The 25,067-nt window shown below is 44.9% G+C and overlaps 1 protein-coding gene across 2 annotated transcripts in view; it reads left to right on the forward strand.

Annotated features, from left to right (window-relative positions):
- rnf145a (ring finger protein 145a) overlaps window positions 1-25,067 on the forward strand; it is a 135,702-nt gene that overhangs the window by 70,227 nt on the left and 40,408 nt on the right. For both annotated transcript variants that reach the window (XM_068043195.1, XM_068043196.1), the window contains exon 3: window positions 21,141-21,232. In XM_068043195.1, the coding sequence (XP_067899296.1) occupies window positions 21,141-21,232 (92 nt within the window). The remainder of the gene's footprint in view (window positions 1-21,140; window positions 21,233-25,067) is intronic.

Raw genomic sequence — 25,067 nt, forward strand, 5'->3', positions numbered from 1 at the left:
TAGAAAAGGTTAGATGTTAGACGCTGACCTGTCACCTCTGAAACTTGGTTCAGATCCCAGCTGGATAGATGGGATGAGAGTTGTCTGTGCTGGCTGTGATTCTTATCTGATATGAATGTGGATAATCTGAACTACAGCACAAAGTTGGCTCTTTTTCATTATGAAATGACAAAATTGCAGTCTCATTCAAACCACAGGATTAAGAGTGGAAAATGGAAAAGTGCCATCTTGGTGCATTCGGAGCTGCTTTTCTGACATTGGAGCTGAGACATATTGGGCACTGTGGAGGCAGCTTTACTTTGTATCTAACCACACTTCACCTGATCTGAGTGTTTAATGCTGTCACTGAGTTCTCGAAATAGAAACTGTTCCCCAGTACTCTGTTGTCACCTTGAATGCAGACAAATGATGAAAAACTATATGCAAAAATACCAAGACCTCAAATAATAATTTGCCTGTATCTGCTAAAGGGGCGTCTAAGTTTCAGGCACAGTGTGAATGCTCAAAGCACTCAAAATAATAGCATACAATTAGGAATATAGCTTCTACTTTGGTTTTTGTGTGCCCTGTTAACTGCATTTTTATCTGTATGTTGGATTCTCTACTGTTTGTATTTGAGTTTTTGCTTTTTTTGTTTCTGTATTTCTGTATTTCTGTTTCCGTGTTATTGCTCTTTTTCCCCCTCCTATCACTTTGTTTTCTGTTGTAGGTATAATTGAATGAAACTGGCAGATAGATTAACCTGAGAAACCTGAGGCAGTTTTCAAAGCTGCCTCACTCTCCTACAGGTGTCCAGAAATGGGCCCTAAATCAATCCAGGTGAACCTCATTTGTCGGGGAAATAGGTAGATTTAATAGAAGCTGTTCCTTTTGTTTATACCTTTTCTAATGGCAACTGTACATTAACGGACAATGGTGGATCATGCATGTTTACTGCAATTTTCTCATTAAACATAATTTTCAACAGGTTAAAAATTGAATCATCATTGAGGCTGTGTTTGCATGAAGATCAAAGTGTAATACGAAACTGGCAATTTGGCCAAATCAGCAACAGCTGCTCACGCCAGGTTGCGGAAATAATCCAAGTTCCTGGCTTCAAGTTAAATGGAAAAAGTTGTGTAACTTGCTTAGAGTTCCAAATACAAACGAGAGAATGTTTAATTGACATATTAGTGCAGCAGTGATGCATTCTCATAACTTTTTTTCTAGCCCCCATGGCAATATTTAAACAACGTTGCTCAGCCATTATTTGCATAATGAGTATGTTATGACTTGTATATTTGCAACACTCTTTTGGGCCTCCTTATCTCGAGAGACAATGGATACGCGCCTGGAGGTGGTCAGTGGTTTGTGAAGCAGCGCCTGGAGTGGCTATAAAGGCCAATTCTGGAGTGACAGGCACTTCCACAGGTGCTGCAGAGAAATTTGTTTGTCGGGTAGTTGCACAGTTGGCTCTCCCCTTGCGCCTCTGTCTTTTTTCCTGCCAACTACTAAGTCTCTTCGACTCGCCACAATTTAGCCCTGTCTTTATGGCTGCCCGCCAGCTCTGGCGAATGCTGGCAACTGACTCCCACGACTTGTGATCAATGTCACACGATTTCATGTCGCGTTTGCAGACGTCTTTATAGCGGAGACATGGACGGCCGGTGGGTCTGATACCAGTGGCGAGCTCGCTGTACAATGTGTCTTTGGGGATCCTGCCATCTTCCATGCGGCTCACATGGCCAAGCCATCTCAAGCGCCGCTGACTCAGTAGTGTGTATAAGCTGGGGATGTTGGCCGCTTCAAGGACTTCTGTGTTGGAGATATAGTCCTGCCACCTGATGCCAAGTATTCTCCGAAGGCAGCGAAGATGGAATGAATTGAGACGTCGCTCTTGGCTGGCATACGTTGTCCAGGCCTCGCTGCCGTAGAGCAAGGTACTGAGGACACTGCTCTACATATATTGATATGAAGGCATGCTAAGATCTTTATTGGTGGATTATTATTGTGTTTTAGCATCTCTAAATCTTTAAGAAGTCATTGATAAATAATGCAGTGTCGCAAGTTGTAGTATGTCATTACACTTGATTGCATCTGCAGTATGTATCTTCAGTTCTTGAAGTATTAACACAGTGAAGATTACAGCAGTGTTTTTGCAACAAATGTGTCCCAAGTTAGATTTTGCTTTGGGAAATATTGTAAATTTTAAAATGCCATGTTAGGTGGTGAGTTAGGTGCTTTGATTAATCCTTGGCCAAACAATTGTAGATAGGGTAGTAGAGGCACAAAACATTTAAGGTAACTCAAAATGAGAGTGAGATTAGCGGTGACAGATAAAACGAGGAGTACTGTGTACAGTTCTGGTCGCCACACTATAGGAAGGACGTGATTGCATTCGAGAGGGTGCAGAGGAGATTCACCAGGATGTTTCCTGGGCTGGAGCATTTCAGCTATAAAGAGAGACTGGATAGGCTAGTGCTATTTTCCTTAGAACAGAGAAGGCTGAGGGGGGACATGATTGAGGTATACAAAATTTATGAGGGGCATAGATAGGGTAGATAGGAAGAAACGTTTTCCCTTAGCGGAGGTGTCAATAACCAGGGGGCATAGATTTAAGGAAAGGGGCAGGAGGTTTCGAGGGGATTTGAGGAAAAAATGTTTCACCCAGAGGGTGGTTGGTATTAGAGGCCTGCTACCCGACCCGAACCTGACGGGACCCGGCGACATGTGTCGGGTTTGTGTCGGGTCGGGCTCATCTTCCAGGGCCGGCTTTCGGGCTCGGGTCGGGCCGGACACGCACGGTAAGTGCTCTGCTGGTAAGAAATAAAAATAAAAAACTTACCTGAGCTGGGAGTCTGGGATGAAACTGAGTCTGCGCAGTGAGCGAGTGACATCAGTATGACATCATCGCATATGCATTGCAGCTTCTTGCAGGTTTGGTGTCAGGAAGCGAAGTGAAGGGATGGTCGAGTGGTGGCGGGTTCGGATCAGGTCTGCTGTGGTTCAGTTGGGTTCGGGTCGTGATCTTTTTCCTGACCTTAACTAGGCCTCTAGTTAGAATCTGGAACACACTGCCTGAAGGTAGGAACACTCACAACTTTTAAGAAGTATTTAGATGAGCACTTGTAACACCGTAGCATACAAGGCTACGGACCAAGTGCTATAAAATGGGATTAGAATAGATAGGCTTGATGCCGGAGCAAAAAGGCCCTGTTTCTGTGCTGTCTAACTCAATGACAAGGAGTGGAGCTACAAAATCAACACAACAACAAAAAATTCAAGGAGTGACATCACAGGACAGTACAGAGGTGATTGGCTGGTGAGTAATGCAGTTTTATTTTTGCCCTTTAAGCTAGGGAAGTGTGTCTAACTCAGCTAAGAATCTGCAACTTATTGAGTCATTTCTGGCATAGAATAAGGTAATTTGGCCAATCGAGTCCATGCCGGCTCTCCATGGAGAATCCAGTCAGTCCCACTCCCATGCTCGATCCCCATAACCCTGGAATTCTATTTCCTACAAGTATCTATCCAATTTCCTTTTCAAATCATTGATTATCTCTGCTTTCACCACCCTGGTGGGCAGCAAGTTCCAGGTCATTACCACTCACTGTGCAAAAAGAAAAATTTCTTATTCGCATTTCCCCCTACATGTCTTGCCTAAAACCTTCAATCTGTGTCCCCTAGTCCTAGTACCATCTGCTAATGGGAACATTTTTTCCTTGTCTAACTTACCCAAGCCTGTTGTCATCTGGTACAGCTCTATCACATCTCCCTTCAATCTCCTTTGCTCCAGGGAGCAAAATTTTTTATATGTGTCTTTTATATGTCTTTAAGTCTTTAAACTTAACAGAAATAAACTAGTTAATAAATAGAGGCAGGGTAGGACATGTCAGTCCTGTGGAAAGCACGTTAAAGGCTTGCTACCCAACACAAACCCGACGACATGCGTCGGGTTCGAGTCGGGTCGGGCCCCTCTTTCGGGTCCGGCTTTTGGGCTCAGCTCGGGTTGGGCCAGGCCGGGCACACATGGTAAGTGCTCCTCTGGGAAGTATTGGAATTTAAAAACTTGCCTGAGCTGGGAGTCCGGGACGAAAGTGAGGCTGCGCATTGAGCAAGTGACGTCACTATGACGTCATCATGCATGCGCTGCAGCTTTGTGGAGCTTCCCAGTCGCAAGCTAAGTCAAGGGATGGTCGGATTGGGGCAAAATTGGAGGGACTCGGGCCGGGTCGGTCTCAGGTCCGCTGTGGATCAATTGGGTTCGGGTCGGGTTCTTTTTCCCGACCTCGGCAGGCCTTCAGTACACATCCTGTTCGATCCTTGTAGATGGCACAAAAATTGGCCGTGTGGTTGATAGCGAGGAGGATAGCTGTGGACTGTAGGAAGATATTGATGGACTGGTCAGTTGGGCAGAATAGTGGCAAATGGAATTCAATCTGGAGAAATGTGAGGTGATGTATTAGGGGAGGTCAAACAAGGCAAAGGAATATGCTATTAATGGGAGAATACTGAGAGATATAGAGCAAGTGAGGGACCTTGGAGAGTGAATGTCCACAGATCCCTGAAGGTAGCAGGACAGGTCGATAAGGTAGTTAAGAAGGCATATGGAATCCTTGCTTTTATTAGCCGAGATATAGAATATAAGAGCAGGGAAGTTATGCTGGAACTGTATAAATCATTAGTTAGGCCACAACTTGAGTACTGTGTACAGTTCTGGCCACCTCATGAAATAGGGGATGTAATTGCACGAGAGAGGGTACAGAGGAGAGATTTACAAGGATGTTGCCAGGACTGGAAAAATTCATCCATGAGGCAAGATTGGGTAGGCTGGGGTTGTTCTACCTGGAACAGAGAAGGCTGAGGGAGATTTGATTGAAATGAGGGGCCTGGATCGAGTGGTTGTGAATGGCCTATGCTGAACAGCCAGAGTTTGTGCTGCATATTGGGATCAGCAACACTGATGAGAAGAGCGATGAGGTCCTGCAGGCAGATTTTTGGGAGCTGGGAGAGAGAATAGCAAGCAGGAACTCAAAGATAGTATTCTTCAGATTACTCCCAATGCAACGCGATAGTGAGTATAGGCGTAGGAGGATAGAGCAGATAAATGCATGGCTGGAGAGATGGTGGAGGAGGAGGGGCTTTAGATCCCTTTTAGGTGGGTCAAGTGGATCAGTTGTCTTTCGGGGAACATTTAGGTAATAATGATCACAGCATAAGATTAGTTATGGAAAAAGACAAGGAGCAATCTAGAGTAAAAACTCTTAACGGGAGGAGGGCCAATTTCAGTGGGTTGAGAACAGACCTGTCCTGGGTTAACTGGAATCTGAGATTGGCAGGCGAAACTGTAACAGAGAGGAGATGGTTCGGATACAGTCAAGGTACATTCCCACGATGCGGAAAGGCAGGGCAACCAAAACCACAGCTCCCTGGATGATGGAAGAGATAGTGAGTAAGATGAAGCAGAAAAAGGGTGCATATGACAGATATCAGGTTGATAATGCAAATGAGAACTCGGCTGACATAGGAAGTTCAGAGGTGAAGTGAGAAAGGAACGAGAGTGTGAGAAGACACTGGCAACTAACGTATAGGCATATAAGTAATAAAAGGTGATTAAAGGTATTGTAGGGCTAATGCAGGACCAAAAAGGGTATCTATGCATGGAAGCTGAGACATGGCTGAGGTACTCAATGAGTACTTTGTCTTTCACTATGACTTTGGCAGCATGTTAATGAGGAGGTAATTGAGACACTCTATGGGCTAAAAATTGATGAAGATTGGGTATGAGAAAGGCTGGCTGTACTTAAAGTTAATATTTCACACGGACTGAATGAAATCCATCAGTGGGTACTGAAGGAAGCAAGGATGGAAATTGCGGAGGTACTGCCCATCAGCTTCCAATTTTCCTTCGATGTGGGAGTGATGCCAGAGGACTGGAGGATTGCAAATGTTATACCCCTTGTTCAAAAAAGGGTGTAATGATAAACACAGCAACTGCAGGCCTGTCAGTTTAACTTCAGTGTTAGGAAGGCTTTTACAAACAATAATATGGGACAAAATTAACTAACTTGGACAAGGGTGGACTAATTAAGCAAAGCCAGCAAAGATTTGTTAAAGTCAAATTGTGTTTAACTAATGTGATTGAGCTTTTTTGTTAAAGGTAACAGTGTGTATTAAAGTGCTGTGTATAGACTTCCAAAAGGCATTTGATAAACTGCCACATAATAGGCTTGTCAGCAAAATTGAGACCCATGGAATAAAAGGGATAGTGGCAGCAGGGGTACAAAGTTGTCTGAGTGATGAGATAGAGAGTAGTGGTGAATGGTTGTTGGACTGGAGGAAGGTGTACAGTAATGTTTCCCAGGAGTCAGTACTAGGGATACTGCTTTTCTCGATACATATTAATGATCCAGACTTGGATGTACAGGGCACAATTTCAAAATTTGCAGGTGGCACAAAACTTGGGAGTATTGTGAACTGTGATGAGGATGGTGATAGATTTAAAGAAAACATAGGCAGGCTGGTGGAATGGGCTGACATGTGGCAGATGAAATTTGATGCAGAGAAATGTGAAGTGATACATTTTGGACAGAAGAATGAGGAAAGGCAATATAAACTAAAGGGTACAGTTCTAAAAGTTGCAGGAGCAGAGACACCTGGAGGGATATGTACACAAATTGTTGAAGGTGGCAGGACAGGTTGAGAAAGTGGTTAAAAAGGCATGTGCACTACATTTTTAATTATTGTCTTGAAATTGAACTTGTTAATCAGTAAACCAAGCATACAGACCTTTTTTTTTTTTGAAAAAGCAAGGAAGTTATGATGAACCTTCATAAAACTCTGGTTTAACCTTGATTGGAGTATTGTGTCCAATTCTGAGCACCACAGTTGGGGAAGGATGTGAAGGCTTTAGCGAGAGTGCAGCAAAGGTTGAAAATGGTTTCAGGGATAAGAGTTACGCGGATAGGTTGGAGAAGCTGGGGTTCTCCTTGGAGAAGGTTGAGAAGAGATTTGATAGATGTGTTCAAAGTCATAAGGGATCTCGACAGAGTAGGCAGAGAGAGACTGTTTCCTTTGGCAGAGTGGTAGAGAACCAGAGGGGACAGATTTAAGGTGCTTGGCAAAAGAACCAAAGGCGACATGAGAGAACTTTTTCATTTACGCAGCGAGTGGTTAGGATCTGGAGTACACCGTGGAAGAGTATGGTGGCTGCAGATTCAATTGTGACTTTCAAAATGGAATTCGATAAATACCTCGAGAGAAAAATTGCAGCGTTACCGGGAAAGGGCGGGGAAGTGGGACTTGCTGAATTGCTCTTGCTGAGAGCCAGCATGGACCCGATAGGCCAAATGGCGGCCTCCTGTGCTGTAACCATTATGATTCTTATGAAGTTGAGTCAAATTTTAGATGGGCATATGAGAGTACTACAGAGATGCACTAGATTTTTAATTATTGTCTTGAAATTGAACTTGTTAATCAATAAACCATGCATACAGACCTTGGTTATTTTTTTTTGGAATGTGCGCATCATTGATGAGGCCAGCATTTATTGCCCATCCCTAATTGCCCTTGAGAAGGTGGTGGTGAGCTGCCTTCTTGAACTGCTGCAGTCCTTGGGGTGTAGCTACGCTCACAGTGTTAGGAAGAGAGGTCTAGGATTTTGATCCACCGACAGTGAAGGAACAGCGATCTAGTTCCAAGTCAGGATGGTGTTTGGCTTGGAGGGGAAATTGCAGGTGGTGGTGTTCCAATGTATCTGCTACCCTTGTCCTTCTAGGTGGTAGAGGTTGTGGGTTTGGAAGGTGCTGTCAAAGGAGCCTTGGGGAGTTGCTGAAGTGCATTTTGCAGATAGTACACACTGCTGCCACTGTGCATCGGTGGTGGATGGGGTGACACTCAAGTGGCTGCTTTGTCGAGCTTCTTGAGTGTTGTTGAAGTTGCACCCATCCAGGCAAGTGGAGAGTTTTCCATCACACTCCTGACTTGTGCCTTGTAGATGGTGGACAGGCATTGGGGAGATAGGAGGTGAGTTACTTACCATAGAATGCCCAGCTTCTGACTTGCTCTTGTAGCCACAGCATTTATGTGGCTGCTCCAGCTCAGTTTCTGGTCAGTGGTGACCCCCACGTTGATCGTGTGGGCTTCAGTGATGGTAATGCCATTGAGCGTCAAGGGGAGATGGTTGGATACTCTTTGGTTTGAGATGGTCATTGCCTGGCACTTGTGTGGTGTGATTGTTACATGCAACTTATCAGCCTAAGTCTGGATGTCGTCCAGGTCGTGCTGCATATGGACATGGGCTGCTTCAGTATCTGAGGAGTTGCGAATGGTGTTGAACATTGTACGATCATCAGCGAACATCCTCACTTCTGACCTTATGATGGAGGGAAGGTCATTGATGAAGCAGCTGAATGAAGATGGTTGGGCCAAGGACACTACCCTGAGGAACTCCTGCAGTGATGTCCTGGAGCTGAGATGATTGACCTCCAACAACCACAGCCTCTTTGTTTGTGCTAGGTATGACTCCAACCAGCGCATGGTTTTCCCCCTGATTCCCATTGACTACAGTTTTGCTCGGGCTCCCTTGATGTCAAGGGCAGTCACTCTCACCTCACCTTGGCGACAGAATTAAATGTGAATGTTCTGTATTAGATTTTCTCAAGGATTTGATAGGTAGGCACAAGGAAGATGTAGACAGATTTAGGGAATGCTGCAGTGTGGTTCAAGTTGTGATTAAGCGATGCTAAGTGGAAGGAAGTTTTTTTTTTGATTAGACATGGGTAACAATGGGCCTCAAGCATCCTTGCTGGAAATTCTTACTTTGTTCACTTTGGAGATGGGCACAAGAGTTTTTCTCATGATGCTAAGTTCAGGTGCATGCCAGGTTGTGTGAGGATTCCAGGAGGGCTTGGAAAGTTTAGTGGTTTGGTGTTAGATGTACTTGAATATAAAGAATTTTGAAGTACCTTTTTGGCTTAGTATGCAACTATTCATTTCAAAGACCTTGATGTTGTTCTCTCAGTGCATTGAAAGAGTTTGAAATCAGTTAATTTGTTCCCAGGAATACAAACATCCTTTGTTTTATTTAAATATAAATTTGACATGTAAATCTATTTGAATTCTAGATATAATTGTGTTGTTTGTGTCTACCAATTGTACTTGAAAGGAATTAGAAAGTGTATGTCTAGCTTTCCCAAATTCACTGATCCCTCTAAAGCAGGGTTGTCCAACATACGGCCCACAGGCTAGGATCCGGCCCGCCAAAGGTTTCCATACGGCCTGCAGATGCATTTCAGAGATGAGAAATTTCCCATCGTCGTCATCTTCCAGACCAGCTTTTAAAAAAATATCGCAAGCACGAGAGCGGTAAAAACAGTTTCCCAACTTCGGACAGATTTGGGGTTTTCCAACTTTTTTTAAGTCGTCTGCTGGAAAACGCCGATCTGTCCAAAGTTCAGAAACCGCTGTTTCTGATGTCAGCACCTGTCAACTGTGAAACTCAGCACAGTTTTTTTTTAAACTGACCAACCACAAAGCTGCTGTGCTGAGCACTCCTGCTCCCTGCAACTGTCAGAGGGAGAGGAGGAACCGGAGAGGGCGAAAAAACGAGGACGACACGGCGGGGAATACAGGGAGAGCGAATCAGAGAGTGAGTGATCAAGATCACTCCTGTCAGATGGACATCTATCTGGAAGACTCCGCATCGCTACAAGAAGTGTGCAAGCAAAAAAAGTGCCAGGTATTTCACTAAATCAGAGTCCAACATAGTGATGAGAAAGTAAGTGAATAAAGTAATCTTCTCATTTAATGTTTCTTTACAAAAATGTACATTTGTTGTTTTGATAAATTTGTAATGCCCTTATCTTTCCAAAATTGTCTCACTGGGCCCCCCCCCCCCCCCCCCCAATGTAAGACAAAAATCGGAATGTGCCCTCCCTCCCCCCCCAACGCGAACAATTTGACAGGCAGGCAACTCTTCGGAAGGTTAACATAAACTGTTAATTTCATTATATATCCATAATACTCCAAAAGACAGTACTCAACCTTTTTGCTTCTGAGGCCCTCTTCCCATTAGAAATATTCTCTGAATCCCCAGTAACACAATACAAAAAATTAATTATACAATTAAACATTTATTATTTTTATTTTACTTAAATGTTGTAAAACCTGGTACTGAATAACAATTCTGTGAAGTTGTGGAGGTATCTTGAACAAAAAAACTGAAAAGAAGGAAATGATTAACTAAAAAGTTTAAAAAATGCATGCCGAGACGAAATCTGAAAGACGAGATGGTTAACCAAAACACAGGGAAATGATTCAGCAGAAAATCGAAATGTTCAGAGGGGAAAGGGGAAATGGGTAACCAAAAAGCAGGAAAGCAGCAAGTTAAAATCTCCAAGATTTAGTAAATTGAGGGAAATAGTCATCTGTAAGAGGAAATAGTGGATATGAGCGAGGTGCCAGAGGATTTGAGGTCTGCACATGTTACACTATTGTTGAAAAAAGGTGCGGGGGATAGGCCAAATAATTATAGGCCGGTCAGTCTGACCTCAGTGGTGGGTAAATGATAAGTATCAATTCTGAGGGACAAGATAAACTGCCACTTAGAAAGGTGCTGGGAATATTGACTGCAACTCACTTAGTGCTAGGGGCTTGGATGGGGCAGAATTTGTAAGGAACATCCAGGAGGGCTTATTGAAACAATATGTAGATAGTCCAACTAGGGATGGGGCCGTACTAGACTTGGTATTGGGGAATGAGCCCAGCGAGGTGGTCGAAGTTTCAGTAGGGGAGCATTTCGGGAACAGTGACTATAATTCCGTAAGTTTTAGGTACTTGTGGACAAGGATAAGAGTAGTCCTCGGGTGGAGGTGCTAAATTGGGGGAAGGCTAATTATAACAATATTAGGCAGGAGCTGAAGAATTTAGATTGGGAGTGGCTGTTTGAGGGTAAATCAACATCTGACATGTGGGAGTCTTTCAAACGTCAGTTGATTAGAATCCAGGACCGGCATGTTCCTGTGAGGAAGAAGGATACGTTTGGCAAGTTCAGACGAAGCCCTTGAGAAATATAAAGAAAATAGGAAGGAACTTAAGCAAGGAGTCAGGAGGGCTAAAAGGGGTCATGAAAAGTCATTGGCAAACAGGATTAAGGAGAATCCCAAAGCTTTTTATACGTATATAAAGAGCAAGAGGGTAACCAGGGAAAGGTTCCCACTCAAGGACAGAGGAGGGAATCTATGTGTGGAGCCAGAGGAAATGGGCGAGGTACTAAATGAGTACTTTGCATCAGTATTCACCAAAGAGAAGGACTTGGTGGATGATGAGTCTAGGGAAGGGAGTGTAGATCGTCTGGGTCATGTCATTATCAAAAAGGAGGAGGTGTTGGGCGTCTTGCAAAGCATTAAGGTAGGTAAGTCCCCAGGGCCTAATGGGATCTACCCCAGAAGACTGAGGGAGGCAAGGGAAGAAATTGCTGGGGCCTTGACAGAAATCTTTGTATCCTCATTGGCTACAGGTGAGGTCCCAGAGGACTGGAGAATAGCTTATGTTGTTCCTTTGTTTAAGAAGGGTATCAAGGATAATCCAGGAAATTATAGGCCGGTGAGCCTTACGTCAGTGGTAGGGAAATTATTAGAGAGGATTTTTCGTGACAGGATTTACTCCCATTTGGAAACAAATGAACTTATTAGCGAGAGGCAGCATGGTTTTGTGAAGGGGAGGTCGTGTCTCACTAACTTGATTGAGTTTTTTGAGGAAATGATGAAGGTGATTGATGAAGGAAGGGCAGTGGATGTTGTCTATATGGACTTCATTAAAGCCTTTGACAAGGTCCCTCATGACAGACTGGTACAAAAGGTGAAGTCACACGGGATCAGAGGTGAGCTGGCAAGATGGATACAGAACTGGCTCGGTCATAGAAGACAGAGGGTAGCAGTGGAAGGGTGCTTTTCTGAATGGAGGGCTGTGATTAGTGGTGTTACGCAGGGATCAGTGCTGGGACCTTTGCTCTTTGTAGTATATATAAATGATTTGGAGGAAAATGTAGCTGGTCTGATTAGTACGTTTGCGGACGACACAAAAGTTGGTGGAGTTGCGGATAGTGATGAGGATTGTCAGAGGATACAGCAGGATATAGATCGGTTGGAGACTTGGGTGGAGAAATGGCAGATGGAGTTTAATCCGGACAAATGTGAGGTAATGCATTTTGGAAGATTGAATACAGGTGGGAAGTATACAGTAAATGGCAGAACCCTTAGGAGTATTGACAGGCAGAGAGATCTGGGCATACAGGTCCACAGGTCACTGAAAGTAGCAACGCAGGTGGATAAGGTAGTCAAGAAGGCATATGGCATACTTGCCTTCATCGGTCGGGGCATAGAGTATAAAAATTGCCAAGTCATGCTGCAGCTGTACAGAACTTTAGTTAGGCCACAATTAGAATATTGCGTGCAATTCTGGTCGCCACGCTACCAGAAGGACGTGGAGGCTTTAGAGAGGGTACAGAAGAGGTTTACCAGGATGTTGCCTGGTCTGGAGGACATTAGCTATGAGGAGAGGTTGGATAAACTCGGATTGTTTTGACTGGAACGACGGAGGTGGAGGGGCGACATGATAGAGGTTTACAAAGTTATGAGTGGCATGGACAGAGTGGATAGTCAGAAGCTTTTTCCCAGGGTGCAAAAGTCAGTTACTAGGGGACATAGGTTTAAGGAGCAAGGGTCAAAGTTTAGAGGGGATGTGCGAGGCAAGTGCTTTACACAGAGGGTGGTGAATGCCTGGAGCTTGCTGCCGGGGGAGGTGGTGGAAGCAGGTACGATAGCAACGTTTAAGAGGCATCTTGACAAATACATGAATAGGATGGGAATAGAGGGATACGGTCCCCAGAAGTGCAGAAAGTTTTAGTTTAGACAGGCATCAAGATCGGCGCCGGCTTGGAGGGCCAAATGGCCTGTTCGTGTGCTGTACTGTTCTTTGTTCTTGACACGGATTGTTCAGGGATAATCAGCATGGATTTGTTAAGGGAAGGTCATGTCTTACTAACTTAATTGAATTTTTTGAGGCAGTAACAAGGTGGATTGATGAGGGTAGTGCAGTGGATGTGGTCTACATGGATTTTAGTATGGCATTTGACAAGGTCCCGCATGGCACACTGATCAGAAAAATGAAAGCCCATGGAATACAGGGGAATGGCTCAGTGACAGTAGTCGACAGATGTTTTCATGATTGGAAAACGGTTTCCAGTGGCATTCCACAGGGCTTAGTGTTGGGACCTTTGCTCTTTGTGGTATATATTAATGATTTGGACTTAAATGTGGGAGGCATGATTGGGAAATTTGCACGTCACAAAAATTGGCCATCTCGTTGTTAGTGAAGAGGATAGCCGTAGAGTCCAGGGGCGGCGCAGTGGTTAGCACCGCAACCTCACAGCTCCAGGGACCCGGGTTCAATTCTTGGTACTGCCTGTGCGGAGTTTGCAAGTTCTCCCTGTGATCGTGTGGGTTTTCGCCGGGTGCTCCGGTTTCCTCCCACAGCCAAAGACTTGCAGGTGATAGGTAAATTGGCCGTTGTAAATTGCCCCTAGTGTAGGTAGGTGGTAGGGAATATGGGATTACTATTGGGTTAGTATAAATGGGTGGTTGTTGGTCGGCACAGACTCAGTGGGCCGAAGGGCCTGTTTCAGTGCTGTATCTCTAACTAAATAAAAATAAAATAAATAAATATCAATGGTTTGGTTGAGTGGGCGGAAAAGTGGCAAATGGAATTCAATCCATAAAAGTGAGGTAATGCAGTTGGGGAAGGCAAACAAAGCGAGGGAATACACAATAAACGGGAGGAGATTGAGAGGGGTAGATGAAGTGAGACACCTTGGAGTGCATGTCCACAGGTCCCTGAAGGTGGCAGGACAGGTAGATAGAGTGGTCAAGAAGGCATATGGAATGCTTTCCTTTATGAGCCGAGGTATAGAATACAAAAGCAGGGATGTAATGCTGGAACTGTATATAATGCTGGTTAGGGCACAGCTGGTGTCTTGCGTACAGTTCTGGTCACCACATTATAGAAAGGACATAATTGCTCAGGAGAGAGTATAGAGGAGATTTACAAGAATGTTGCCAGGTGTTAAGACCAGGTGAGAAAGGTGTCAAAGGGTCCCTCTCAGCCACTTGGTCTTAGTATAACAGGGTTTTATTTTTACACTCACGTGACCAGAAAATATGAAAATCAGGGTACAAGGAATATTTTGGTCATGGAAAATTAAGATTTTCTTCCATTAAATTTACTATGCACATGAATCCCCTGACCATGCAAGAACATATTTTGTCCTTGTTACCTCACCATGACCTAAACATGAAATGATATCTTGCGTGGAGGGTTCAACAGCAAGCAACTCAACTCCACAGTATTTAAATTGTTACAATCAGGTGAGAAAGGGGTCTAGCGTTCCCTCTCAGCCTTCACCTGGTCTTACCGTAACAGGCTTTTAATTTTAAACACACCGTGTTTTGAGTTCCCCGTTGGTGAATCCTTGTTCACCGCTTTCCAATTATAAGGTAAAGAAATTAGGGCAAACAGGCTTTCTTAGGTTTAAATAAGAAAGGTGAAATTTATTAAACTTAAACTCTAATTCGGTTAACGCCTACAGATCTACGACGCGCCCACGCAAGCATGCATACGTGATACACACAAGCAGATAGGGACAGAAAAGACCAGAAGAAAAAATTAAGTGGCAAGGGTTGAGGCAATATCTGAAGAGTTGTTACCGTTCTAAGAGCTCACTGTTGAGTCCTTGCTTATAGGTAATTCTTGCTTTGCGTTGGGGCCCAGTATTCTTCTTGAACCTTGTTCACTGTAGGACTCTTGGGGTTCGTGTGTCTTCAATGGATTCCGAAGCTGGTGAGAAAGAGATTCTTCTCTTCAGTCCAGGAGTCAAGAGCTTCTTGTCTTCAAACAGTTTGTCCAATTTAAAACTCTCAGTTCAAAACTCTGCAACAGCCAGTTAGTCATGTGACTAAACTGATCTGATCACGTCTGTTCTGTGTGTTGGGAGCAGGGACTGGTCCATTATTCCAACACTGTCTGCTACAATGCAAAAAATGTCCTTCTGGCCACGCTTGGCAATTCCTTGTATCAGGCCTTCTCTTCCCAGCAACATTTTGAAGTTTAATGTCCATGTGGCGAAATTAATGTGCCTCATTCTTGGTAGGTGGGGGTCTGTATGATACCAAGGCATGAAAGTAGTAGCTCTGAGGAAAGATCAGATCGGCTTGGGTTGTTTTCCTTGGATTAGAGGAGGCTGAACGGTGACTTAATTGAGGTGTATAAAATCATGAGGGGCCCAGATAGAGTAGACAGGAAGGAGTTGTTTTCCCTATCGGAGAGGTCAGTTACTCGGGGCACAGATTTAAGGTAATTGGTAGAAGGATTAGAGGGGACATGAGGAAAAACTTTTTCACCGAGGTTGGTGGGTGTCTGGAATTCACTGCCAGGAACGGTGGGGGAGGCAAAAACCCTCAACTCATTTAAAAGGTACCTGGACACGCAACTGACGTGCTGTAGCCTGCAAGGCTACAGACCAGGTTCTGGAAGGTGGGATTAGATTGGGCGGCTAGATTTTTCGGCAGGCGCAGACATGATGGACTGAATGGCCTGCAGTGCTGTGATTTTTCTATGGTTCTATGGAAAAATATCTGCAGAGACCAAGTCAGAAGTGGGAATTAGTTAACCAAAAAGAGGGAAAATTATGAACAAAAAAATGCAGAAATTAGTAGAAGGGAGGGAATACTAACCAAAAGCCGAAAATAATTTCAGAGACCAAGACGAAAGTGGAAATTAACCAACTGCTTTCTTGTAAAAGTGCTGACTTCCGTGGCAGTGTACCTGGAATTGCCTTGTTTAATCAGTTCCCATTGTCCATTTTTCTCAGCCTTTTCTCATCTGGCACGGTCAGATGCATTTTGCTCCAGGATTCCAAGTGCAATTTCCTCTGGGAGTCCTTTGTTGGAAAGTGTTGGTGCTGCTGCATGCTATTTGGCTGCACTGGCTCTGATAGAGGATGGGAAGAGGGTGAAATGGCAGCTGCACTGCTGGGCCGGATGTACCAACCCAGTTTACTGGTAATAACTTGGGACTAGATCTTCTCTGGGTCTTGGCTGGTGAAAGGGCTTGCTGAACTGGGGAGATCAATACCAAGCCTGTATCACTGTGACTTTGCTGGACAGAGTGACAGTGTGAAAGCAGAAGACTGCTTTCCAATTGATAAATCTATGGGCCCATGACCAACTATCTTGGGCGTCTCATTTAGGCTAGCCACAGCAAAGGGCTATTTAATTATACCAGAACAAACCACGCTTGGACACTGGGAAGCGGGTGAGGGTCGCCTGTTGAGGCTGACCTGTAAAATCACGGTGATCAAGGCTGCTTTCTGTGGGTTCACCTGTCGCCTTGCCTTGGTGATTTTCAGCTGACCAGTTGGCACTTCTGGGGTGCTCTGGCCAGATGCATTTTCTCCCAAGTTCCAACCAATATGGCAGACCCCTTTAAGTGCCCCTTTGAGAACCCCAGTGAAAGAGCCTGTAACTTCTCCTAATCTATTTTTCCTGTGTTTAACTGAAGATGTCATTGCTGCTTTTGAATTATCTAACTGAAAATCTTGTATTTGTTTTATACCACTGATCTATTTACTGTTGATTGGCTTAAGTGGAGCATTAACGCGAGCGTGAACTGGTTGGGCCAAATGCCCTGTTTGAGCTATATATTTGTAATTTTTACATTAATTGATCTAAATCACAGTCTGACCATCTTTATTCTACGAGTGTTTATTCCACCACTTTCCAAGTTGTTACGACCGAAGCGGGCAGAGTGTACTGTTTATTCTAATCCCACTTCTCCACACGCCACAGCATTTATTTAAATTTTTGCATCTACTGATACAGTCAATCATATATTCTATTTTTCCCAGAATAAAACACACCAGCCAGGTTTCTTTAAACACCAAAAGTATCAGTTTATTAAACAAGTCTTAACCAGTAATGAAGTAAAGCATAAAAAGTCATTTGGTAGGACAGAACTTGAGTATTGCTGAAAATAGAGACATGTTGTCGAAGCTTTTAGCCTTGCACTCATCAGGGCAATCTGCAAGAATACCAATGTAAGGGAAAACAACAGCTTTATACTGTTTGAGAAGAGAGTGCTGGTTGGTAGAGGCATTGCCATGGAGAATGCACCTGTTTACGGTAACTGACAGTTAACTTTTTATTTTATACATTCATGGGATGTGGGCGTCACTAACTATGCCAGCATTTATTGCCCTTGAGAAGGTGGTGGTGCGTTGCCTTCATGAACCGCTGCAGTCCATGTGAGGTAGGTACACCCACAGTGCTGTTAAGAAGGGAGTTCCAAGATTTTGACCCAGCGACAGTGAAGGAACAGCGATATAGTTCCAAGTCAGGATGGTGTGTGACTTGGACAGGAACTTGCAGGTGGTGCTGTTCCCATGCGTCTGCTGCTCTTGTCCTTCGAGGTGGTAGAGGTCGCTGGTTTGGAAGATGCTGTCTAAGGAGCCTTGGTGTATTGCAACAGTGCATCTTGGAGATGGTACACACTGCTGCCACTGTGCGTCGGTGGAGGGAGTGAATGTTTGTAGATGGTGTGCCAATCATGCGGGCTGCTTTGTCCTGGATGGTGTCGAGCTTCTTGAGTGTTGTTGGAGCTGCACCCATCCAGGCAAGTGCAGAGTATTCCATCACACTCCTGACTTGTGCCTTGTAGATGGTGGACAGGCTTTGGGGCGTCAGGAGATGAGTTTCTCGCTGCAGGATTCCTAGCCTCTGACCTGCTCTTGTAGCCACGGTATTTATATGGCTACTCCAGTTCAGTTTCTGGTCAATGGTAGCCCCTAAGATGTTGATAGTGGGGGATTCAGCGATGGTAATGCCATTGAATGTCAAGGGGAGATGGTTAGATTCTCTCTCGTTGGAGATGGTCATTGCCCGGCACTTGTGTGGCGCAGATGTTAGTTGCCACTTCTGAGCCCAAGCCTGGATATTGTCCTGGTCTTGCTGCATTTCTACAGTGACTGCATCTGTATTTGAGGAGTCGCAAATGGTGCTGAACATTGTGCAATCATCAGAGAACATCCCTACTTCTGACCTTATGATAGAAGGAAGGTCATTGATGAAGCAGCTGAAGATGGTTGGGCCTAGGACACTACCCTGAGGAACTCCTGCAGTGATGTTCTGGAGATCAGATGATTGACCTCCAACACCCACAGCCATCTTACTTTGCACTAGGTATGACTCCTACGAGCAGAGAGTTTTCCCCCGATTCCCATTGACACCAGTTTTGCTAGGGCTTCTTGATGCCATACTCAGTCAAATGCTGCCTTGATGTCAAGGGCAGTCACTCTAACCTCACCTCTTGAGTTCAGCTCTTTTTTGTCTATGTTTGAACCAAGGCTGTAATGAGGTCAGGAGCTGAGTGGCCCTGGCGGAACCCAAACTGAGCATCACTGAGCAGGTTATTGCTAAGCAAGTGCCGCTTGATGGCACTGTTGATGACGCCTTCCATCACTTTACAGATGATTGAGAGTAGACTGATGGGGCAGTAATAGGCCGGGTTGGACTTGTCCTGCTTTTTGTGTACAGGACATACCTGGGCAATTTTCCACATTGCCGGATAGATGCCAGTGTTGTAGCTATACTGGAACAGCTTGGCTAGGGGTGCAGCAAGTTCTGGAGCACAGGTCTTCAGTACTATTGCTGGAACATTATCAGGACCCATAGCCTTTGCAGTATCCAGTGCCTTCAGTCGTTTCTTGATATCACACGTTGTGACTCGAATTGGCTGAAGTCTGGCATCTGTAATGCTGGGAACTTCAGGAGGAGGCCGAGATGGATCGTCAACTTGGCACTTCTGGCTGAAGATTGTTGCAAATGCTTCTGCCTTATCTTTTGCACTGATGTGCTGGGCTCCCCCATAATTGAGGATGGGGATATTTGTGGAGCTACCTCCTTCAGTTAGTTGTTTAATTGTCCACCACCATTCACGACTGGATGTGGCAGGACTGCAGAGCTTAGATCTGATCCGTTGGTTATGGGATCGCGTAGCTCTGTCTTTTGCATGCTGCTTATACAGTTTGGCATGCAAGTAGTCCTGGGTTGCAGCTTCACCAGGTTGACACTTCATTTTGAGGTTTGCCTGGTGCTGCTCCTGGCATGCCCTCCTGCACTCTTCATTGAACCAGGGTTGGTCTCCCGGCTTGATGGTAATGGTAGAGTGGGGGCTATGCTGGGCCATGAGGTTACAGATTGTGGTTGAGTACAATTCTGCTGCTGCTGATGGCCCACAGCGCCTCATGGGTGCCCAGTTTTGCATTGCTAGATCTGTTCGAAAACTAAGCCATTTAGCACGGTGATAGTGCCACACAACACGATGTACGGTATCCTCTATGCGAAGGCGGGACTTCGTCTCCACTAGAACTGTGCGGTGGTCACTTCTACCAATACTGTCATGGAAAGAAGCATCTGCGGCAGGCAGATGGGTGAGGACAAGGTCAAGTATGTTTTCCCTCGTGTTGGTTCCCCCACCACCTGCCGCAGACCCAGTCTAGCAGTTAAGTCCTTTAGGACTCGGCCAGCTCGGTCAGTAGTGGTGCTACTGAGCCACTCTTGGTGATGGACATTGAAGTCCTCCACCCAGAGTACATTTTGTGTCCTTGCCACCCTCGGTGCTTTCTCCAAGTGGTATTCAACATGGCGGAGTACTGACTCATCAGCTGAAGGGGGGGGGGGCGGCGGGGTGGACAGCGGTAGGTGGTAATCAGTAGGAGGTTACCTTGCCCATGTTTGACCTGATGCCATGAGACTTCATTGGGTCCGGAGTTGATGTTGAGGACATCAACATTGTTGCTTGACTAGTCTGTGGGACAGCTCTCCCAACTTTGGCACAAGCCCCCAGATGTTAGTCAGGAGGACTTTGCAGGGTCGACCGGGCTGGTTTTGTCGTTGTTGTTTCCGGTGCCTTGGTCGATGCCGGGTGGTCTGTCCGGTTTCATTCCTTTTTTTATTGACTTCGTAGCGGTTAGGTACAACTGAGTGGCTTGCTAGGCCATTTCAGAGGGCGTATAAGAGTTAACCACATTGCTGTGGGCCTGGAGTCACATGTAGGCCAGACCAGGTAAGGACAGCAGATTTCCTTCCCTAAAGGACATTAGTGAACCAGATGGGTTTTTAGAACAATCGACAATGGTTTCATGGCCATCATTGGACTAGCTTTTAATTCCAGATTTTTATTCATTAAATTCAAATTCCACCTTCTGCTGTGGTGGGATTCGAACCCATGTCTCCAGATCAATACCCTGGGTCTTTGGGTTACTAGTCCAGTGATAATACCACTGCACCATCACCTCCCTTGGCCACTGCCAAGCTTTGTTTGAAAGTTAAACCAGGCAGTTTGACTCTGGTCAAGGCATTGCCCTAGTTCAATCCTCTTGAAGTCTATCCCTGTTCTCCTCACAGTTCACAATACTATTCATCCCAGTGAATGAGTAAATGATATGAGATTGGTAATGTTACTGAAGCAAAGTTCCCCAAAGTGTAGTGGATAAATGATGTGATACTAAGTTTGGGTTAGCAAGGAGAAAATCAACCAGAATGACCATTACTGATCAATATGCAGTGAAGTGCTGAAAAAAGAATGTGTTTTGGCATTGAGTGAGAAAAGGATTATGTTCAGCTGTGACACCCTTCACTAACCAGTGGCCTGCTGATCGATTTGACCTTCTAACCACTAGGTAAAGAAGTTTCCCTTGAATTCCTTGTTGGATTTATTGGTTACTATCCTAATTATCTGGCCCCTAGTTTTGGTCGGTCCACAAGCCTAAATATCTTCTCTGTCTACCCTATCAAGCCCTTTAATAATTTTGAAGGCATCTATCAGGACACTCCTCAGCCTCTTAAATAGCAAAACTTCTTGGCATGCAGAATAATATTTAAATGCTGAGGAATCAAGTGATTTTCCTCGAATGTATAAAAAGGGGCTGAAATACCCAACATATATTTTTTAAAATTTCAGTGCTCTGTTTGTAGTCCTTACTTGTAGAGATAGCCAATGAAGAGGCAGTTTGATTGAAATGTCAATATCTTGTTTGTTTTACTTTTCAGGGACTTTGTGAGGAGTGAGATGGAGTTCGGCCATGATGGACCTGTGTATGAGGAGCCTTTGTCCCTGAACCGTTTCACGACAGCTTTGATAGGTATGGTGGGACTGTGAAATTCAGCTAATGAATGCTACTTGCTGGAAAATTTCATGTATTTGACAGTGAGATTAGTGAAATTTAGTGTCATACATTGACAAAAATAACTTCAAGACAGTGAAAGTAATTGGGTTCACTGGAAAATTTGTTTGGGAATTCTCATTCTAATGGTATGGAATTAATTTCCAAATTTTAGCTTTTTCTAAATCACTGTTTTCTGTGCTTCACCTTGGGAGACAGTAATTCATGTTGGTACAGTATCTTGGAATCATGTCCTTTTGTGGTCAGTTAGTATTGGTAGGTGGTTGAGCATGGGGGTTTATTGCAGCTGACCAATCATCATCTGCATATGCTTTCCAGTCGGAGTCATTAGATGCATATCATGAATGGCAGCTTTTCCTTAACTTCTTTCCCCCCTTCTCTCCCTTTCCCCTACTCTGGAGAGACAGAGGCGAGTTGTCGTCCCTTAGTTGCTGCCCTTTGTTAGATAAGTTCACAGATCATGAAGAGAATGCTACAGGAGTCCAGTGTGATGATCAAACTTAAGCAGTATATAATATAAATATGAAATTGCAAGTCTGTTGGTCCCAGGTTGTGTGTCCAAATGGCTTAAATGCAATATCAAACAGGACCCACAGGCTGCTCTCTTCAAATGGGTGACTATTTTTAGTTGATTTTGGTTTAAGGTGTTCAAATGAAGAAAAAATATTGCAGCACCTAGATTAACCTGATCCTGGATCCATGCGCATCTTTCCCATGCTTCCATGAAGTCTCCACTCTGCAACATCACTGCAATATCCCTAATCAAAGTTAGAGATGACATGGTCTGTAGTAATGATCATCATCTTTTCTTATCCTCTCAGCAACCTCAGCTTGTTCGACCACACCATCCTTCTGTAATGCATCTCCTCCATTGTCCAGCTCCATTGGACTACCTTTGTTTAGCTCTACTATTTTTTCCACTTGTAGTCAGAGCATCTGCAACAAAGTCACTTACCTCTGACTCCATCCCTTCTCCTAATCTGACCCCTTGCCATGTATTCACAGTACCCTCTGACCTTCTCAACTCTGACGCTGAATGATCTGTACTTAACAAAGGACTCCGTTTTATCCTCTTTCTCCCCCACCTCAATGAAATTCGCGCTCAGCATGGCATTGAGCTGCTCTTCCGTCGTCTCCACCTCTGGGCTCACTTCTTTGACCAGGAGCCCTCCCCCAGACCAGATGACCCTTTCACCTTCTCCAGTATTCTCCCTCCACCTGGACTCCTCCTTCTGGCCTGTTACCCAGTCTTGATCTTTTCATTGAGACCTGTCGGCATGACATCGGCAGTCTCAATTTCTCTGCTCCCATCGCTCACTCTAACATATCTCCCTCTGAACTTGCTGCACTCCATTCTCTCAGGTCTAATCCCAACATTATGATCAAACCTGCTGACAAAGGTGGTGCTGTTGTCTGGCGTACCGACCTCCACCTTGCAGAGGCTGAGCGCCAACTCTCAGCCAATTCTTCGTACCTCCCCCTGGACCATGACCCCACCACCGAACATCAAGCCACTGTTTCCAGGACTGTCACTGACTTAATCTCCTCCAGAGATCTTCCCTCGACAGCTTCCAACCTGATAGTCCCACAACCCCGGACAGCCCGCTTCTCCCTCCTTCCCAAAATCCACAATCAGGACTGTCTTGGTAGACCAATCGTTTCAGCCTGTTCATGCCCCACTGAACTTATTTCTTCCTATCTTGACTCTTATCCTTTCTCCCCTGGTCCAGTCTCTTCCCACCTACATCCGTGACTCTTTGGACGCCCTATGTCTTTTCGACAGTTTTCAGTTTCCTGGCCCTAACTGCCTCCTGTTCACTATGGACGTCCAGTCTTTCTACACCTCCATCCCCCACAAGGACAGTCTGAGGGCTTTCTGCTTCTTTCTTGAACAAAGGCCCAACCAATCCACATCATCCACCACCACCACCCTCTAGTTCTTGGTTTGAACAACTTCTCCTTCAACTCCACTCACTTCCTTCAAATAAGAAGTGTTGCTATGGGTACCTGCATGAGTTCCTGTCTTTTTGTGGGATATGTCTAACATTCCTTGTTCCAGTCCTACTTGGGCCCCCTCCCTCACCTTTTTTTCCGGTACATTGATGACTGTATTGGTGCCGTTACCCACTCTCGCCCAAACCGAAAAACTTCTTCAACTTTGCTTCCAATTTCCATCCTTCTTTCACCTTTACATAGTCTATCTCCGACTCTTCCCTTCCCTTCCTTGACTTCGATGTCTCCGTCTCTGGGGATAGGCTGTCTACTAATATCCATTATAAGCCTACCAACTCCCATGGCTACCTTGACTACACTTCCTCATACTCTGTTTCCTGTAAGGACTCCATCCCATTCTCCCAGTTTCTCCATTTCCGACTGTTCTGATGATGCACCCTTCCACAACAGCGCTTCTGACATGTCTTCCTTTTTCCTCAACCAACGATCTCTTTTTCCCCCTCCCCCCACACTTCCCCGCCACTGTAGTTGACAGGGTCCTCAACCATGTCCAACCTATTAACCGCGCTTCTCCCCCGCCCCCTTCCCAGAACTGCAACAAGGTTCCCCTTGTCCTCACTCTCCACTCCACCAGCCTCCACATCCAAAGGATCATCCTCTGCCATTTTCTCCACCTCTAGTGTGATGCCACCACCAAATACATCTTCCCTTCTCCTCCCTTGTCAGCACTAGTTATAGCTTGCCAACCTGAAAAAGACCCATTTATCCCTACTCTCTGCTTCCTGTTAGGTAACCAGTCCTTTATCCATGCTACTATGTTACCCCCTTACCCCATGCGCTCTTATTTTGTGTAGTAACCTCTGATGTGGCACCTTAGTAAATCTAAGTACCCCATAGCTACAGGTTCCCCTTTATCCACTTTGCTTGTTACTTTCTCAAAGAATTTTAATTTATTAGTTAAGCGCGATTTCCTTTTTACAAAACCATGTTGACTCTGCCTGATCCATTATGGTTGTCTAAATATCCTGCTATAACCTCGGCACAGTGGCGCAGTGGTTAGCACCGCAGCCTCACAGCTCCAGCGACCCGGGTTCAATTCTGGGTACTACCTGTGTGGAGTTTGCAAGTTCTCCCTGTGTCTGCGTGGGTTTCCTCCGGGTGCTCCGGTTTCCCCCCACATGCCAAAAGACTTGTAGGTTGATAGGTAAATTGGCCATTATAAATTGTCCCTAGTATAGGTAGGTGGTAGGGAAATATAGGGACAGGTGGGGATGTGGTAGGAATATGGAATTAGTGTAGGATTAGTATAAATGGGTGGTTGATGGTCGGCACAGGCTCGTTGGGCCAAAGGGCCTGTTTCAGTGCTGTATCTCTAAACTAACTAACTAACCTACTTAATAATGGATTCTAGCAATTTCCCAATGACAGATCTTGGACCAACTGGCTTATAGTTTCCTGCTTTCTGTCTCCCTCCTTTCTTGAATAAGGGTGTTACATTTGCGATTTTCCAATCAGCTGGAACCTTTGCAGAATGTAGGGAATTTTGGAAGATCACAACCAATGCTTCTGCCATCTCTGCCACTTTTTTTTAAGACCCTAGGATGCAAGCCATCATGTTTTGGAGACTTGTTGGTCTTTAGCTTTAATAGTTTTCCCAGTGCCTTTTCCCTGGTGATTGTTTTAAGTTCCTCCCTCCCTTTTGCCTCATGATTTTCAAGTAGCTTGGGGAAGTTTTCTAAGTCTGCTACAGTGAAGAGAGACAGAAAATACCTGTTCAATTCTGCCATTTCCTTGTTTTCCATTATTAATTTCCCAGATGCTCTCTAGAGGACCAACACTT

Source organism: Heterodontus francisci, chromosome 12, assembly GCF_036365525.1.
Source record: "Heterodontus francisci isolate sHetFra1 chromosome 12, sHetFra1.hap1, whole genome shotgun sequence".
In the NCBI taxonomy this organism is placed as follows: domain Eukaryota; kingdom Metazoa; phylum Chordata; class Chondrichthyes; order Heterodontiformes; family Heterodontidae; genus Heterodontus; species Heterodontus francisci.